This window comes from Homarus americanus, unplaced genomic scaffold (assembly GCF_018991925.1).
Source record: "Homarus americanus isolate GMGI-L3 unplaced genomic scaffold, GMGI_Hamer_2.0 scaffold39675, whole genome shotgun sequence".
NCBI classification, from domain to species: Eukaryota; Metazoa; Arthropoda; class Malacostraca; order Decapoda; family Nephropidae; genus Homarus; species Homarus americanus.
Window position 1 is genome coordinate 19,408,029 of NW_024736071.1, and position 20,139 is coordinate 19,428,167.

The 20,139-nt window shown below is 39.3% G+C and overlaps 2 protein-coding genes across 3 annotated transcripts in view; both read left to right on the top strand.

Moving 5' to 3' along the window:
- The window catches only part of LOC121871881 (adenylate cyclase type 9-like), a 159,655-nt gene extending 146,058 nt beyond the window's left edge, over window positions 1–13,597 (top strand). The window contains exons 17-20 of the mRNA XM_042374467.1: window positions 3,316–3,527; window positions 7,714–7,865; window positions 8,128–8,244; window positions 13,302–13,597. Coding sequence (XP_042230401.1) covers window positions 3,316–3,527; window positions 7,714–7,865; window positions 8,128–8,244; window positions 13,302–13,478 — 658 coding nt within the window. The 3' untranslated portion in view covers window positions 13,479–13,597. The remainder of the gene's footprint in view (window positions 1–3,315; window positions 3,528–7,713; window positions 7,866–8,127; window positions 8,245–13,301) is intronic.
- Window positions 13,598–18,475: 4,878 nt separating this feature from the next.
- The window catches only part of LOC121871883, a 35,742-nt gene continuing 34,078 nt past the window's right edge, over window positions 18,476–20,139 (top strand). The window contains exon 1 of one of the 2 annotated variants that reach the window (XM_042374469.1): window positions 18,476–18,785. The gene's annotated coding sequence lies outside the window, so the exon portion shown is untranslated. Of the gene's footprint in view, window positions 18,786–18,863; window positions 18,944–20,139 lie in introns of those variants that run through there. The other variant, XM_042374470.1, reaches the window with a different exon arrangement.

The window sequence follows — 20,139 nt, forward strand, 5'->3', positions numbered from 1 at the left end:
AGCTGTGGTGGGTGGCGGGTGAAGAACTCGGTAATGTTTTGATGACTGGGCGACCTTGTGCGCACCCTGCCCGCGCCGCTCTCTGCGTAAAAGAGTACACGCACCGCGTAAAGTGAGCATTCCGGGTCTGGCAGGGTACAGCGTAAACGTGAAAACGCGTAAAAAAAAATCGCCTAAAGCGGGGTAATACTGTATATATACACACAATGGAAATGTGGACAAGATAAATCATGATAAAACCACACAGGGAAACACTGGAGCACCTTAGCTTTTGTCTTTATTCAAGACATCTTTAGAGACAACTGAATTTATAAAAGTTGTGCAAAAATGATTACAATTATCACAACCTTTACTCAAATGTACTAAGTTAATTACTAAAAAGCCATAATTTTGAACAACATTACTATACAGTAAACCCTCGATAACTCAGCATTTGATAACTCGGCATGGATGTGGTCTCGGAATGTATTAGTATAACTTGGGAAATGCCAAGATATATAAAATTTTCTGGGAAAATCTCGGTTTATCTGGCACCTGCTTCACCTACCATGCCTGTGTCACCTACCATGCTTCTGTGTCACCTACCATGCTTCTGTGTCACCTTCCATGCATCTGTGTCACCTACTATGATGCTTTATTTTTTGCCTGCAGTGCTGGTAAGTGTTAATTTTTTACATTTAGTAATTACATGTACAGGTGCTTCTCTACTTACGAACGTTCAACTTACAAACTTTCAGAGATACAAACATCATCACTGAGGGGGAGTTACTTGCCAGAACAGGTGTCTACAAAAGTATCTACAAGAGTAAAGTTGGACTTACAAACAAGCCTCAGGAACGTAACTCGTTTGTAAGTAGAGGAGCACATGTACACATATATGGATCAAAAAAATTTTTCTTGTTGCATTTTTGCAAGCGGGGGAAATTCCTCGATAAGTCGGAATTTGGGATAACTCGGCAAGGCCAGAGCCCCTTATGTTCCGGGTTATTTAGGGTTTACTGTACTCAGTTTTTATGGGGGTTTGGTATTTGTTTCATAGGTGGCCTGGCAAAGATAAGGTATGGACCCCCCCCCCCAACAATCACCCTCCAGAAGCACCTTGGGTACCTCTGAGGTGACTTACTCTGGAGTGGAACTGCAATTTCCAGAGAAACTGAAGGTTGGGAATGAAGGAGTTGCTGTCATAGTAGCTGAGGAAGTTGACAGTTTAGATGTTGAGGGTAGCGGAACATTGAGAGATGAATGGCTGGTGCTCTAGGGACAGGAGGCGTAAAGAAGTTGTATATCTTCGTCTGGACTGGGGCACACAATGCCTGTTATTTTTTAACAACCCTGGTCTTCATCTCCCTTAGATGGTCATAAAAGGGATGGTGATCTTTGTGTTTTGAGGTGATGAAGAAGTTGAGGAGTGCATCGAAGTTGTTGCGCACCTCAGGCAGCTTCATTGAAGGGGCTGGGGGGGCAAGGAAACTTCAGCAACTGTCTCATCATCTGACTGGATGTAGTACCCAGGGTCTCCATCATCAACTTCCAGCCACTCCTCGATCTCCTCCTCCTCAACCTACTTCCCAGCACTGTGGAAAACATTTCTGCAGTCTTCAACATTGAACTCCTCAAAATCTATCCCCTCTTCCTGCACCTTAGTCCGGTTGGCAACCAAACAAGGCATTCCAGCCATGGACATGGGTTCTCACGCTGACCATATCCCAGCCTTTCTTGATGTGTGGACAACATCATACAAGTTGGAGTTCTTGTAAACCTTCAGATTTCTCTCTCCTCTCATGGCAGCAGGACAGACTTAGCAGATGTAAACAAACCCCACGCGCTAAGTGACGTGTTTGGCACAGAATTTAATGGAATTATGCTCGATTTAGAGAAATAGTTCGCTAAATCGAGTGAAAATAACAAAGTTTCATTTAAGAGATAGGTGGCTTGAATTAGTTTGTTAAATCGAGAAAAACCCTGTATTTATATGTGTGTGTGTGTGTGTGTAAAATAATAATAATTAACTGTTTATTGAAAAGGTTCAGCAGCCTGAAGGCTGAAAATATACAGTAATAATAATAATAATAATTAACGGTTTATTGAAAAAGTCGGCAGCCCGAAGGCTGAAAATATACATTAGAAAAAATGACTTAAGACATGGGGTGGGTGGGTCGTTTAACAAAAGCTTTCATTACTAAAAGAAGAAGGAACAATGATTGAACATACAAATTATTATAGTTTACAGTTGATGGCCTGGGCGTGGGCTGGTCATGGAGACATCAGGTGGCGAGGTGTTCACGTGGTGTAGTAACTCGTGCTCGGGTGTTGATATGAGGGACCTCACGAGGTGATGGAGACATTGGGTGGTTTGGTAACTCGCCCTCGGGTGTTGATATGAAGGACCTCACATAGTAATGGGGACACCGTGTGGTGTTACAGTACCTCACTGCTCGGTGATGTTGTGTTATCCCGTAGTCAGGTGCATAGCCGGTTGGCCCTCTGTTGTTCCCAGGGTGGACGGATTAGCACCTCTTTGGTGATTAGTTCCCAGGGGTGCTTATCTCACTGGTGGGTTGCGGCTTTCACTGGTACTGTCTAGTGCTGAATTCACTGGCTTAACACTGTTCTTCACTGTTCAACACTGATCCCACTTCTTTCCAAAACGAAATTGTCACTTTTGAATATGTAGATATCCGGTGGTGAGGATGGGTCAGGGAGAGGGACTTGGGGAAATGGATTCGACATTGGCCAAGGGGGACAACTGCACAGCGAGAGCAGCGCCTGAATAGGTCTTGACCCTACGGTGGTCAAGGATGTAGTCTTTGTGTGTGTGTGTGTGTGAAATAATAATTAATAGCTTATTGAAAAAGTTCGGCAGCCCGAAGGCTGAAAATACACATTGTGTGTGTAGAAAGAAAACTTACTGATGTTGTTAATAGGTGTGAAGTGAATGAGACAAATCCGGGTAGTGAAAATTGCTAACTGTACGTGTGTTGCATGGTCACTTTGATAAGCTAAGCAGAAAGTTTTTTAGGAAGACCTGAGTGCTCGCTTTAGCCTTTATATTCCTTTCAAGTGTAGATGATGAAACAAGCTTGAAAGAGTGTGACCACGACTGAGTGAGTTACCTTTTCTTGAAATCTTAAAAATAAAAATAAATAAACAATTTGCCAGATATTCATATATAAAAAAATAGAAACAGCTTGCCAGATATTCATGTATAAAAAAAAATTAGAACAGCATGCCTGATATTGATATATAAAAAAAATAGAAACAATTTGCTAGATATTCATATAGTCTGATCACTTTTTCTATTCCCTGTTTTATTAGGTATGAAAAATATATGGTAAATGGTAGCCCCCAGTATGCTTATACCGGTTACACAACTGTCTATGAGTACTACGCTTACCCAGCCAACATTCGACCTCGTATCTCTCAGATGTTGGTCCTTCCACCGTTCCAGAGATTAGGTGTGGGAGCAGAAATGTTGAGCACAATATATGGTCACTACAAAGACAATGCAAAGGTTATGGATATAACAGGTAAAACACATGTTTCTGGTATTAGGTGTATGTATGTATGTGTGTGTGTGTGTGTGTGTGCACATCTAGTTGGGCAGCACTAGATACAGCATTATGTTAGTGTTAAGGTGCAGGTACTGCTTGCTTCCTTTCGCTTTCAGCTACTGCCACTGGCTAGCCCTCATGGTGAACAGGGAAGCAACCTTGCGTAAGTCTTCATCTACCGGTATACAGCCTCTTCACCATCAAGAATCCTGTTGTGCCTCCTCATGGAAGCACACAGTAACTGGGTGCCTCGCAGCCCCAGGCTAGACCAGCAGGGAATTTCAGAGCAGCGATGGGCCCCAGAGGGACGGCGCATAGACCCACTGGCATGTGGACACACCCTGGCGCCTACCAACTACTGCCCCGTTGCCTTGTGGATTAATCTTGGTAGGTATAAGGCTACGGGAGTAAACCTTGAACGAAAAATCTGCGGTGGAGCACCGCATCAGGCAGACATGCCCACAGAAACTCCATCGGCAGAATAGGTGGAAGAGGTTACCAGCATGGGAACCCAGCTACTACACCGGCGGATGAAATCAATGCAAGATGGACAGGCTACTGAGGCAAAACCCAACAAACTTGGCTATTGTCAGTCCATTGCAACTCTCCCTCTCCCCAGTTGTTGCACCTACCTGCACCACTGGATCAGGAAAAGGGTGAGCCAAGATGTGTGGTTGCAGCCTGCGCTCCTGCCTCATCACATAAATCAACTCACTTGCAGCCATCATCCAGCTCATCATATTTCTCATCATCATCAAAACCTCTATCCCAGCCAAAAGTCCTATGGTGACGGGGACAGGCAGAGATGACTGCCTGGAGTCTGTAGTCACACAGGGCGGCATAGATAAGATGGTCGTTTATGCAGTGGGATGTAGGCAGCAGTGCAATAGGGTCCTGTCTGTGTGACTGAGCAACCCTTACCAGGAGCGACTCTGCTCACCCCACATTGGGAGGGGGCTAGAAATGGTGCCCTAAACATAGCCTGCCTAAAGAACCAACCTGACTGGGCAACTGCACCCAGTAAAGTCATCCTTATGCAGTCAAGGACATAATCACAAGGAAAGATCAAAAGCAAAAACAAACTAAACCACCTCTTATGGTCGCTGCATGGAATGTCAGGACTCTTCTGGATATGGTACAAACGAGTGTCCTGAAAGAAGAACCGCCCTTGTGGCAAAAGAGCTGGCTAGGCATAACATCAACATAGTAGCCATTAGTGAGTCCCGGCTCTCAGGCAAAAGTCAACTCACTGAACTGGGGTCTGGCTATACCTTCTTCTGGAAGGGTAAGCCTGCTGCGGAGAGAAACCGCATTTACGGAGTTGGCTTTGCCATTCATCAATCCATCCCACATACCGTAGGCTAATTGAAATGCCTGGAATCAACAAGCACCTCATGACACTGAGTCCCACTGAATCACTCACGTCATGCCTTCTTCATCAGTGCATACGTCCCAACACTGGATGCAGAGGATGACGTCATGGAGGCCTTTTACACTGACCTTGAAAGAATGCTAACTTCTATTCCCAGTGAAGGTAAGGTTGTGCTGCTCGGTGACTTCAATGGCAGAGTTGCTGACATATGGCAAAGAAACATAGGGAGAAACGGAGTCGCCAAGTGTAATCCCAAAAGCGTACTCCTCAACAAATGTGCTGAACAACAACCTCACTATCACCAACACCCTGTTTAGGCAGGCCGACAAGTTCGGGGTTCTTGGCAACATCCATGATCCAAACATTGGCATCTCATTGACTACATCATTGTCAGAGAAAGAGATCGCCGAGATATCATCACCCGAGCCATGTGTGACTCAGACCACTGTGACACAGATCATTGGCTCATCAGAGCCAAACTTCCCCTTCATGTGGCCCCAAAATGGTGAAGGTAATAAGCCTCTGGAAGAGACTTTAACACCAAGCGACTAGAGGATGTAGCTGTAATACAGTACATGCTTTCAGAGAGCAGCTCAACGATGGGCTGATATACAACAATTGACCAAAATCCGAGTGCCGAATGGGGTCCCATTAAAGCTGTCATCACGAAAACCTGCGACGAGACCCTCAGAAGAAAGAGACAGCCCAGTGCGAACTTCGCAAACTAATGAATGAATGGTGGGAAAATATAGCATATGAAATGCAGAAATTTGCGGATCAACACAAGATGTGTGAATTTTTTAATTCCTCTAAAACAATATATGGCCCAACTACTTATGGCGTGGCCCCCCTCCGCTTATCCAATGGTAACTCCCTAGTTAAAAGACGAAGAAGGCATCCGTCAGCACTGGAAAGAGCACTACCATTCGCTGTTCAACCGAAACACTGATGTGGATGTCCTGATTACCCAGCATGTCTCTCAGCACACACACCTAACCCACCTCAGCTATCATCCATCCCTGGATGAAGTAGCTTGAGATCAATATGTTGGTTAAATAGGATATTAATGACAAGAAATATGAGATTTGGAAGTTCATGTGTTAGGTAGAGAGTGGATCGGTGGTAAAATGTATAATTAAGATGTAGATGGTAGGAAGAATAAGCAAGTGCGAATAGGTGATGTTTAAAACCAGAAAGGTGAGCGTGGCAACAACAGGTTTTGAGAAAATGCGCTTTAAAGATTGTGCAAATATAAATCATTATAACACCATACAGAATGCACATATGTACATGTTTTTGGTATTATTGTGAAGCTAACTTTTATAGATAATTAATATAAAAAAAATGGGGTTTAACCCCTGGGCTTTGAGTTATGGTAGGCATTCTCCCTTCCCCTACCCATGGGAACATTTGAAAACAATGCTTTTCTTACAAACTGGTCATACATGAAATAAACAGGAAATAAATACATCATCCTTACCACAGGTTGTCAACACGGGCTAGGAAGAGTTGAGAATGTTCCTGGAGTGGGGTGCGTATGGCGCAGTAGTAATGAGGTAAACAACACTTAATATGTAGGCAGTATCAGGTACAGGACACTATTTACACTATTAACAATCATTAATACTGCTTCAGTAATTGATCTCGATACTAAACTTATGCTTGGGGGTTGGGGGTAAAAACCCATGAAGTGAGTCAAGTCCAAGGGAAAGATTTCTACATCACAAAAGCTGGTAAGAGAGTAGGAGGCTCTCATGTGTGAGTGGGTGAAAGATAAATACCTACTTGGCAACGTAATCTAGTAAGGCTCACCCATTTTATTTAAATAGGCCTGCGAAAGATTAAGTCATAATATTATAATGTGACCCAAAGCTCTACAGACACACTTCATATGATGTGACCTGAAGCCTAGGGGTTAGATGAGAGTCATACCCTAAACAATAAAGAATGAGAATACTACAACATGATAGTAAACCCAGTGGTTACAAATGCTAACTTATGTTAATAAAAACTTTATATACCTAACTAATAGCAGTGTTAATATTTTGTTCATGGTCCATTATATTGTTATTTTCATGGATTTCAGCCATCATAAATTGCAGAAATAAGGCAGAAGCACAGAGATATTCTTTTACTGTTTTTCAAACACGAGACTGCCTTGGGAGGAATGCAACATTTTCTCCCATTGACTGTGACTCGCTAGGTAACAGTAGCGCAGTACTGATTGGCCGCTGGAACTCATGTGGTCATGTCTGCTCGCCCCTCTGGTGTGAATGGTAGAACCTGCTGTGTCATTAAATCACATAGCAAACACATCTGCCATTTCAATGGCAAAAATTTGCCAGATGGGCAAACAGTAGCTCTTTGAGAAGCAGTCCATCTGATAGAAAATGGATTTTGCCATCCCTGGTGGGTTTTGCCCTTCTGGTACTGAACACCATGTATAATTGATGGGAAAGTGCGTTCAGGTAACAGTAGTGTGCATGTATGAGTGAAAAGGATGGTATCTAGTGATATTTGATGGAGGACATTCTGTTGTTAGGTGCTGCCAGGTTGTGTGACGTGACAGAGCCAAATTATAATAGGTAATGTAATTGGATTCTTAATTTGGAAGGGGATTACCATAGCAAAACTTACCTTTTGTAGCAGTAAGAATGAATGAAGGGAGAGTTTTCATGTGTTTGTTGTTGAATCGAATCACCCAATAATATAGTGAGAAAGGCTAAGTTTTACTAAGTAAAACAAAAGACTAAACAGTAATAATGTTAATTTATAATGTTCTCCCTTCAGTGGAAGACCCTTCAGATAACTTTGCAAGATTGAGGGACTTCATTGACAGCAAGAATTGTATGAAATTAGAGAGTTTCCAGTCTTCTAAGCTTTTACAAGGCTTTTCAGAGTCCATGGTAGAAGAGGCCAAGAAAAAGTTGAAGCTCAACAAGGTAAGAAGAATCAACACAGCTCTTAAATACAGTACCCTGTACTGCATGTTAAGGGTGGTGTAAATATAAAACAATGTGAACATATTAATTTTATATTGTTAGTTGATTTGAATTTTTACTGCAGTTACGGTGTATATGTCAGTATTTTTTTTCACGTTAATGCTTTGGAATTGTCTTCTGCAGTTTTGTGTTGCTTATATACTGTACTTTACTTTGCCTTTACATGTCTTAATGTGGATAATTAAAATTTCTATAATTTCAGCGTCAAATACGAAGAGTATACGAGATCCTCAGACTGCATGTGACTGACAGATCTGACAAGGAAGCCTACAGACAGTATAGATTAGATATAAAAAATCGTCTTAATGTGCAGTACAAGGTATGTTTTGTGTTTTAGCAAGGTGATTCTACTTTATAATGTAAAATTAGACATTATTAAACAATATGGGCATCAACGTCAGTTGGTGATTGGCTGTGAGGAGAATTTGATGCATACACTTCTTAGTAAGTCTTACTTCCACATCTTGTTTACAGTATTTCTTTTATTCATTTTTAAAATTATTACGTCCTTATTGTCTTGATATAATAAAATTAGTAAAAATGGGTTTAGATATACAGTATGAACATGCTGGTTAGCTGATGCAGGGTGGTGATGGTGGTGTGTCTGTGTGTAGTCATCTGTGAAATGGAGGTTATGAACACTCAGTAATGACTTAATTACAGTGAACCCTCACTTTACACGGTCAATTGAACCCACGACGGCCCGCGTAAAGTGAACAACATAACATATGGGATTAATTGAAATAGAGACCGGGCCGACCCCCAAACTCCACTTTTTCAGACACAATACCTACGTTGTAGTAAAAATAACTTCTTAATTTTATGATGGTATGCACACACAATTAATAATTAAGAGAAATATCAATAATATTAGGTTTTTTAACACTTACATTAGTAGAACAGATGACTGGGCACACGGGGATGGGGGGTTGGTTCCGAGGCAGAGGGCGGATTATTGGCCCTCACCTGTATCACTTGTATCAATTGTATCACTATCCACCACAGAGGCTTGCAGGGCCTCTTTGTCAAACCCCTCAAAGTCCATATAAGTCCATATCCTCACTATCATTATCACTGACTTGGGCCGGCTGTGGTGGGTGGCGGGTGAAGAACTCGGTAATGTTTTGATGACTGGGCGACCTTGTGCGCACCCTGCTCGCGCTGCTCTCCGCGTAAAAGAATACACACACCGCGGAAAGTGAGCATTCCGTGTTCGGCAGGGTACCGCGTAAAGCGAGGGTTGACTGTACTGCAAACGCTTTAAAATTGTCTATGTATATTATAATTGTATTTTGTGAAATATTAGAGGTTCTTTACATAATATTAATGCATTTCCAAAATTTATACCTTATCATCTTTGCCAATGATCAGTCTGTTTACTTGCTTGAACAGTCAGGCATGTCTTTGTTACGCATTGTTGGCATGCACTGGCTCCAGAGTGTATCCGAACCTGTGCAACCATTTCTGGCTTTCATATAATTTAAATTTATTAACATCTAGCATTGTACATTACATAGGGTCATCAAAAGCCCAGTGGGACAACAACAATTGCAGCCAGTTGCAAAACATCACAGCTCTACAAAACAAATGTCAGACACAAGCACATTACAGACATAGCTAGTTTTGATGTCAGTGGTTTAGAGTATATACTGTACTGGCAGGGAGGTGGCACAAATGCATACTTAGCAAATAAATGTACTGGAGAGTAATATCCGCATTGATTTATAATATCAGCTACTCTCCGACTTACGACCACCCGGATATACGACCGCCTCAGTCATATAAAAATTTTGTCAAATTACGTATTTTCGAGTCCCAACGTCAGTGATTGCGCTGTGTACTGACAAAATTTTCGTTTGTAATTCACTTTAAAATGGCTGGCAAGTTTAAAAGTGAGAGTTTTGTGGTGCTGAGAAGAAAAAGAGACACCCATTTTAAATTTTATATGTATTATTTATGCATTTTCGACTTACGACCTGGATTTGGGTCCCTAACCCCGTCGTAAGTCGGGTAGCAGCTGTGTGTGTGTGTGTATATATTTATATATATATATATATATAATATATATATATATATATATATATATATATATATATATATATATATATATATATATATATATATATATATATATATATATATATATATATATATATATATATATATATATATATACAGTGAGGTATGCTATAACGAACGGATCCTACTACGAATATTCCTATAATGAACGGTTTTACCTATAAAATTGAGAATGCTATAACGAACGAAACTCCTACAACGAACATTATTTAATTTTTTTTTTTTTTTACTAATTTATTGTTTTTTTATTACACGTATTAATGATATTCTTTATTTCAGGGGTTTAGATGCATATTAATGCACTTTTTTACAAATTTTTCAATTTTATATTATATTTTTCAGTGTTAAGTGGTTGTATTTGGGGGCCTGGAACGGATTAATCCTATAACGAACGAATGCTATGACGAACAAGGTTCTAGAACCAATTAGATTCGTTATAGCATACCCCACTGTATATATATATATATATATATATATATATATATATATATATATATATATATATATATATATATATATATATATATATATATATATATATATATATATATATATATATATATATATATTGATAAAATCACACGGGAAAAGGGAAACAAAGGAGCACCTTAACTTTCGTCTTTATTCCAGACATCTTCAGTTGCCTCTGAAGATGTCTTGAATAAAGACGAAAGCTAAGGTGCTCCGTTGTTTCCCTTTTCCCGTGTGATTTTATCAAGATTTATCTTATCCACCACGTTTTCATTGTGGATCTACTTTTTCCGACACAATACTTATGTTGTAGTAAAAATAACATCTTAATTTTATGATGGTATGCTCACACAATTAATATTTAAGAGAAATACAGTCGCCAGGTTAATGTCCATTGAAATAATGGACTCAAATCACCCCCCCCTCTTCCTAGCTCACTAGCTCCTACCTCTCTGAGAAATATTTGGGTGAAAACACTCGATTTTAACGTTTAGTAATAACTAATACCTCAGACTAAAGTTAGGATAATGTAATTGACATTTCTGGATTCCTTGCAGGTCAGAGAATATTTTGAATGTAAACTTCATATATTTTGCACAAAAGATAAAATATTTGGTTTGGTTTAAACCAAATTATTACATTAGATCTAAAATTTGTATGTCTAATGCAAAATCCATGATGTTTGTATTCAGAATGATCATCATATTGCAAGAATTCCAGCAATGTAAATTATATTCTGGCCGGGTAATTTGTATGAATTTTATGAGCTAATAAAAAAAAAAAATTATACTTCACCGCATATATGAGTAGATGCACCGCGGAAATTGAAAGTCCGGTTCTGGCAAGGTACCGCGTAAATGAGAAATCGCGGAAAGTGAAACCGTGTAAAGCGGGGTAATACTGTTTATATATTTAGTGGGTCTAAATGGTCGTAAAATGGGAAGCTTGGGGTTGGGTGCCAGGAACCAATTAGAATAAATCCCAGGTTTATGTAATTTCGGACAACGTCCATTTCGGTTCCAAGAACGTATCTAAGACGTTAACCGGCATATATATATATATATATATATATATATATATATATATATATATATATATATATATATATATATATATATATATATATATATATATATATATATATATATATATATATATATATATATATATATATATATATATATATATATATATATATATATATTATTTATATTTATTTATTTATTTATTTATTTATTTATTTATTGTTATTTATTTATTTATTTATTTATTTATTTATATTTATATATATATATATATATATATATATATATATATATATATATATATATATATATATATATATATATATATACATCATACAGTATCGATTAACTAACTCAATCCTGTTCCAGAAGGTGGTTTTAACGGTCAGATTAACGAAACCATTGTTTCAATGGGTTTTGGGTAGTGGTTCCAGCTCACCGAAAATTTCCTAAATTCAACAAAATGGTAGAAAAGTTCACTTACTTTGAGGTGTGTATGTAGAAGGCTCCTGGATGATGATGATGGGATTTAGAATGGGGGTGGAGGAGAAGGAAGAAGAGAAGGCATTGGGGTGGAAGAGAAGTCACCCCATGGTGCCATTTCACCCATAAAATTTTAGCTCTGGTTTAATTCAAGATTATTTTCTTTAAATCAACGCTGCACTGCATTATATATTGTCAATATATAAAATATATTTCAAAATGACCAATAATTTGCTTGGAAACACAGAAAAAAAGCATTTAGTTGAAGAGAGTCTCAAGCAAGATGTTACCTCCAGTGAAAACAGAGAGAGACTGACGCCTGTTTGCTGTGTTAAGAGGCTGGATGCCGCACATTAAACTAGTCACTTTACCTTCAAATTTGTTCAATAATTGTTAAAATTACTAAAAAATTGAATATTAAACTTTTAAGATTATTGAATAGTATAAACTTCTTGATATTTACAAAAATAGTAAGGAATTTAAGCCCTAGAACCGATTAATGTATTGGCGGACTGATACTAAAGCTGGTTGCCCGGTCAGTGCAAGTGAAAACATATTGAGGTTGGTTCGTAAGAAGTTCGTTAAGCGAATTTTTTTTCGTTAACCGAATTGAAGATCCTTATGGAAGGCAGTTCGTTAATCGAAATTACGTTAACCGAGGTGTTCGTTAAACGAGGGGTCACTGTATATATATATATATATATATATACATACCAACAATGCGTAACAAAGACATGCCTGACTGTTCAAGCAGGTAAACAGAATGATCATTGGCAAAGAGGATAAGGTATAAATTTTTTAAATGCATTAATATTCTGTAAAGAACCTCTGATATTTCACAAAATACAATTATAATATACATTGAAAATTTTAAAGTGTTTGCAGAAATTAATCATCATTACTGTATGCATGTTAAATACTCTCACTTTGGAAAGGTACTACATTAAGTTAAAACTTTTAAGTATAATGCTACAGTATTGGGTATTTTCAGAGTTGATTACACCATCATATTAGTGATTCAGTGGCATGCACTCTGTCAGAAAGTAGTTGATATGAGTGTCGGGATGTAAGTGCAGATGTGTTTTTTACTCAGTTTTCTACATGGTTCTTCAGCTGTGAAAAAAAATTGCATCTCCAGGGAACATAATTGGATGAGAATATAATTCATTTTAGTCATAAATTACACTATTCTTCAAGAAATGTCTTTGCACTGGTTTTGAAATTCATACAGAGAGTAGAGGGAATGTTTTATGTTGTGAGGCAGTTTTCCTTTGCATATTGTGAATGAGTTGCAATATTCAATGACACTTCTTTGCAGAAAGAGGACCGTGATATGGAGAAACTTAAGAAAGTGCTGAAGCCTGAAGAGTATGCAGCCACCATGACCATCACCAGCAAAGATCAGCGTCTGGAGAGTCTGGAGCGCCAGTATGCAGAGTTAGAAGAACACTACTTGCACGTGCTGGAACGTTTGGCTTCTGCTGATCTCTCTTGACCGGCTTTACGAGATTTGTTGGATGTTCTTTGTTAACCTGTATTACATTGGGCAATTTTTTTGTAATTGTAAATTTTAAGTAGGTGTATTTCAAGTCCTTGAATAAAATTTTCAGAATGGAAAGTAGTTTCTTGCATCCTACCAAATAAGATTTTTTTCTTCTCGTATTAAATACAGTACAGTGGTCCCTCGGTTAACGAGATTTCGGTTAACGAGTTACCTTCCATAAGATTCTTAACTTCGGTTAACGAGCAATCCCTTGATTAACGAGTTTCTTACAAGCCGACCTGAACATGTTTTCGCTTGCATTTGGCGGTCCACCAGCTGTAGTATTAGTCCACCAATACAGTAATCGGTTCTATGGCTTAAATTCCTTACTGTTTTAGCAAATATCAATTAGTTTATACTATTCAATAATTTTAAAAGTTTAATGTTAAATTTTTTAGTAATTTTAACAATTATTGAATGTAATTGAAGGTAATGAAACTAGTTTTATGTGCGCCATCCAGCCTCTCAACTCACCATACAGGCGTCAGTCTTTGTGTCTTTTCAGTGGAGGTAACATCTTGCTTAAAACTCTTCAACTAAACTCTTTTTTTTCTGTGTTTGCAAGCAAATTATTGGTAATTTTGAAATTTATTTTACATATTGACAATATATAACGCAGTGCAGTGTTAATTTAAAGAAAGTAATTTTGAATTACACCAAGAGAAGTAAAATTTTATGGGTGAAATGTCACCATGGGGTGACTCCTCTTCCACCCCAATGCCATCTCTTCTCCCTTCTCCTCCACCCCCATTCTAATTCCCATCATCATCATCATCATCCAGGAGCCTTCTACATACACACCTCAAAGTAAGTGTACTTTTCTACCTTTTTTGTTGAATTTAGGCAATTTTCGGTGAGCTGGAACCAATTGCCCAAAAACCCATTGAAACAGTGGTTTCGGTTAATGAGTTTTTCGGTTAACGAGCAACCTTCTAGAACGGATTGTGCTCGTTAACCGAGGGACCACTGTAATGGGAAAGAAATGAGATATTTTTAGATTTTGTAAATATAAATATTTGATAATCGTATCAGACACATGTCACGCAACATTCAAAGAAAAGTGTCGTGTTCAAGATTTTCTCAAAATAATTTAGACCTTAACTAGTTTTTCACTTAGATGAAAAGGAAGTAGTATACAGTGGAAGCTTGCAGGTTCAAAGAATTCAGGAAGTTATGTTAGTGAGTGCTTAATTTTTGCTACCCCCAAGTGCAGAAATTATCAGACAGAGAATGGTTAGCATCCCTTAAAACATCAGGATATAACTACAATAAATTAAATAATAAAAGAACTGCAGTGACTTTTCCCGTGTCCATCCACCAGCCGATCAGCTGCCTTGCTACAAACTGACCTTGGGCTTCAGTTGTAAGGTTTGAATGAACACTATTGGTTTTTGGCATCCCAGGAAATAGATAAGACCTGGATACCAAGAAGCCTAGTTAAAATCAAGTTTCATCATGTAAGGTACTACTGGTAAATATGCATGCTCTGGCAAAGTTTGTACGCTCCTTGAAAATCCTTGAGTTTTGAGGGTCAATGGACAGATGGGATAATAAAGAACAACTGGTGGGGGGTAACAATGAACAAGTATGGAAATATTGAGCAACAGGTGGGGTAATGATGAACAACAGATGGGGTAATAATGAACATGTGGAGCAAAAATGAATAACAGGTGGGGTAGTAATGATCATATTTTGTAATAATGGAAAGGCGGGTTAATAATGAACAGATGTGTGTGAACAGTATAATAAACAGGTAGAGTAATGATAAAAAATAGGTTCATTATTACCACACTTGTTCATTATTCCCAGCCTGTCCTTTACCTTTTCACCTATTTATTATTATCCCATGCATTTTTATTGTTACTCCACAATGGCTTTTTCTATATATATATATTGTATGTTCAGTGCAGTGCTAGGGAGTTGCTGTGTGATGAGCAACTTGTTGAGAAGTCTTGTTGGTTGAGGAGCTTGTTGAGAGGTCTTGTTGGTTTGGGAGCGTTGAGTAGAGTGATGTTTACGGCGAGGCTGGGGAGTATTTATATGATTTTGCAGGATCAGGTGAGAGAGGTGTGAAGTGAGCGGCGCAGCTGATTGGTTAAGGTGAAGGCGGTAACGGGCCAATCACCGCACAGTCCAAGAGTGAGGCCCGGTCTGTGGAACTCGCTGCTGATTGGCTGTTAAGTGGACGGCAAGTGATCAACCAGCAGTTGATAGGGAGAGCATGTAGGTTTACATGAGATGTTTCTCCTCCATCCTGTGTTAATACAAATCTCCGGGGGTCACCATTTGTGGGGTACGAGATATTGGTTCACACTCAGGATGGGTTGGAGAAAGGAAACTCACAATGTGCTCTCTGTATACATATTATATTGGATGTACAATGCAGCTTGGTGCTGGGAGTGGCAGCGTGGTTACAAACGTGGAGTAGAGAGAGCTGGTTGGGGAGCGTGCTTAGAGGAGGTGTTGCTTGCTGGTGGCTGTAGGTAGAAGAAGGGCAGGTGACGGCCAGGTAAGGTCTTATATAGCGGGGGTAGGCGTGGCTTGATTGTAGACCTCCGCTTTGTTCGGGGCGCTGGTTACCTGACCTTGCCCACGAGGAGTACGCTGGGGAATTCGCGGGGGGGGGTCGGCTAATCAGCGACACACGGCGTTTGTAGGAGAGGAATCCACTATAAGTTGTAGTGGCTCCTCTCCCCTACAACTCCCAACTGAGCTCCGGCCGCGCACCTACCAGCCAATCAGCGTACAGCCAGCTACGCCGAGAGACTAGGTCTATGCAGAGGACGTAGGGGTACGATCGCCGACCTAGTCTCGACCTTCAACCTCTGGTTCAGGATCAGAGCGTTTCACACCTTACGCTTAAGCCGCTCACCCCAAATCCTGATCCTCGTAAATTGTATAAATACGGCCATGCCTGGCCAGGGGGACCATTCTACACTCGGCTACTGGACGAGCAACATCTCTCAGCTCCTCACCACTCAGCTTCCTCAGAAACCTCCTCACCCTACGGGACCTCTGAGCAAGTTTCTCCTCACCTAGTCACTCCTAAGCACTGCGCTGTACAACAATATATATACAGAAAGCGCATTGTGAGTTTCTATCCTACCTCATTCCTGAGTGTGAGATATCTACATGTACGTACGTTTGTGTGCCCATACAAAGAGAATTGACAACTGGCCACATACAGTACGCTACAAAGTATCCACTACAGGGCCACTGGGAGTCTGGGGACAGCCCCCAGTTCGGTGGTTATGTAAGGTTTAGTTTTGTTGTACAGTATTGTATAATCCACAAATCACTCGTTTTTTTTGTTCTCCCCCACCCAAAACCCCGAATTCCCACTCTCTCCCCCAGTATTGCTATGGGGGGGGCCTAAATCACAAACGAGTGATTTCTGACAAAAATGGTCAGATTTGAACTGATCACATCAAAACCCACCAGAAAACCATTATTCTCCAATTTCCATGGTTGCTGTAATCTGCATATTTACCCACAATGTTTCCTTCGAATGGCTAATAAGGTGATAAGTGATAAAATTATAAATATATTAATATAGATACAGTATAGCATCTTGCATTTCTCAACGATGTGTCTCAGAATTTATACTTGGACTACTGTAATTGTGTTTGGTTACTGAGATACACCAAAGAGCGTACAAATGAACTAAAGCAATAAAATAAAAATAAGTAAAATAAATAAATATTGAAGTGATAACCGTGGTAACATTATGAGATGTTCTTCTTACCACCCTGCTATTATACTATTCCAGATGTTACTAAATGTTACATTGTGGGGTAATGGATGTTTGGTTCACACTCAGGATGGGATGGAGAAAGGAAACTCACAATGTGCTCTCTGTATACATGTTGTATTGGATGTACAATGCAGCTTGGTGCTGGGAAGGCAGCATGGTTACAAGCGTGATGTAGAGAGAGCTGGTTGGTGAGGACGCTCAGAGGAGGACCAGCCTGTGGGTCGCCATGCTCGCCGGCGGGAGCGAGGACCGCCAGGCAGGCGGAGGAGGAGCGAGGGCCGCCAGGCAGCGGCGGAGGAGGAGGTGTTGCTGGCTGGTTGGTGTAGGTAGAAAGAGAGAGGTCACCACGAGGTCAGGTCTTAAATAGCGGGGGTTGGCGTGGCTTAGTAGTTGACCCCAGCTCCGTGGGCGGCACTGGTTGACCTAGACCACGAGGCACACACAGGGGAATTGGTGGGGTCGGCTACTCAGCGACAAACAGTGTTTGTAGGGGAGAAATCCACTACAACATAATACTTCCTTGAGATAAATGTACAGTATATATCATTCAGGTGCCTAAAAGAGAGTTCAGGTTCTCAACTGGCTCAGCCATGTTAATATTGTTATTATTATCCACCCTGTATCTGTGTTTTTTTGGCTAAATAAACTGTTTCAATTCAATTCAATTCAAAGGAAGGCCATCTAACTGGTAACTACACTACTAAGATTGCTTAAAGTAGAACGTTTTTAGTTGCCTAGTTTGTACTATAGACAGGAGAGGGAAGACCGCCTGACGGGCTAGTAGGCTGACAGGTGGCAAAGCATAAAATAAAATACGATATATGATCGCTATTTTTTATTTTACTCAATTATTTGTATTTGTTTGATAATCCGCAAGAATGAAATACGAGAGCTTGTGTTGTTCACCCGTGGCGAACGATACCTCCCAAACAATGTTTTGTTTGGGGTCTTATCTAATTTACTCTTTATATGTACATATTTAAATAACGCTAATATTTATTTACTTACGATATTAATATTTTTTCAAGTACGTATTCTTTCTTTTAACATAAATAATGCCTAGGATTCAAAACTGAAAAACACGTACTACAAATATCCAAGGACAAATTATAATACTATTTGATATGTAATATTAACCTGTTTATAATTATCTGAAAGATTGCTAAATGTAGTCTATTTCTGTGATTTGTATCCACCGAAGCTCAAACGTAATGAACGTTGTTTGTGATCTGGGATAATGGGAGGTTTAGCAAAAAGTGTGTATACTCAATGGGTTCCACCATTGTACTGTCTGATAACGTACAAATTCTGCATTTGTATTGTACGTTACTTCTCTTACTCTTAGAATGCACAACGTAAGACGTAATTTAAGAAAATTATTGAGAAAGTGCAAGAACTTGGTGGTGGGTGGCAACTAAACAGTATTGGCGGCTACCTTGTTATTGCGAGACGTGTTATGTGTGACGCACAGTCTCGCCTCTTCAACTCTCTCTACTATTGTAATAGTAAGTAGGCTATGTAGACTTGCCATTATGTTTCATTAGTGCCCGAATTATTACCCTCGTGTATGGATTACAGTAGATCTCCTGTCATGGCATGTAAAGGGAGGTAGCCATAGTTGGGGGACCCACAGAGGCAACATGGGATTCCAACATGGACGAAGGTTTCTGGCTGCATTATGTCTACTAGACTGAGCGCAGACGCTGAGTTTTAATGTTGCATCATGTTCGAGGCCATGTTAGGGAGGTATAGAGTGGTATGGCCTCACAAGTCGCCAGTACATGTATTGTAGTGAAAAGTGCTGGTTGTGGTGTGGTAACTGCTGGCTGGGATTGATCTAGGAAACCGAAAATAACTTGTTAAGTATTTAGTGTTTTGTTGACAAGAAACCCGTGATTGAGAATATTCCTCACTAGTTATGATATTGGGTGACAGGGAGTATTATATTGTAAAAAGTTAACTGAGTGAAGATTAGCTTGATAATTAATTGTACAGAAGTGAAGTTAACTTTTAAAAATGAATGTTAAATTATTAAAGTGTAAGTCTCATGGTAAAAAAAATGTTTCAGAATCAAACTTAGGTTTGATTTATATGACTGGGTCCCATGGCATAATGCAGTACAGTAATTGAAAATTGGACATGAAATACTGTATTGTAAGATTGATTGCCAGTGGATATTTTGCCATGACCGGCTAAGTTCCTGCTAACGCTATTTTACTATGAGTGCACTTTGATTGGCTAATCAAATCATAATGATAATGCACAGAACCTATTAGAACCTTACCTAACCTCAAATCACCTCACCGCCTTACCTGTGCATTGTCGTTTCTATTTTCCAATTATCATCCAAACAACATCTTTAGAAAAAGTGAATGCTGCAGTTATTTTGCCATTTTTTTCACTGGTAATGGGCGATTAGCCAATCGGAGCACACTCACAGTAAAGTAGCGGTCCAACGAAGTGCCCAAAAGTATATTAAATCAGGGTAAAATCTTAACGAATATATGTTTTACATCAATAAAACCTGATTAATAATGTTTTCATTGAAATGTAGTCAAAATAATGAAATAATAAACAGCAAAAAATGCTAAATTCCAAAGAGTCACCTATCCAAAATGGAGATATAATTACCGATGTTTCTGTTACGTTGGGGTATTTAACAGCTGTACGATTTACTTTTCGTTAGGTTAGGTTAGCGAAGTGCATCACGATGGATCTGAGTTATCTCCCTTGTTCACGAACTCTTTGGAATTTAGCGTTCGCCAATACTGAAAGTTTTTCGCTGTTTATTATTTCATCTTACAAATTATTTTTACAAAATTACACTAAAAATATTATTAGACATGTTTTGTGTATGTA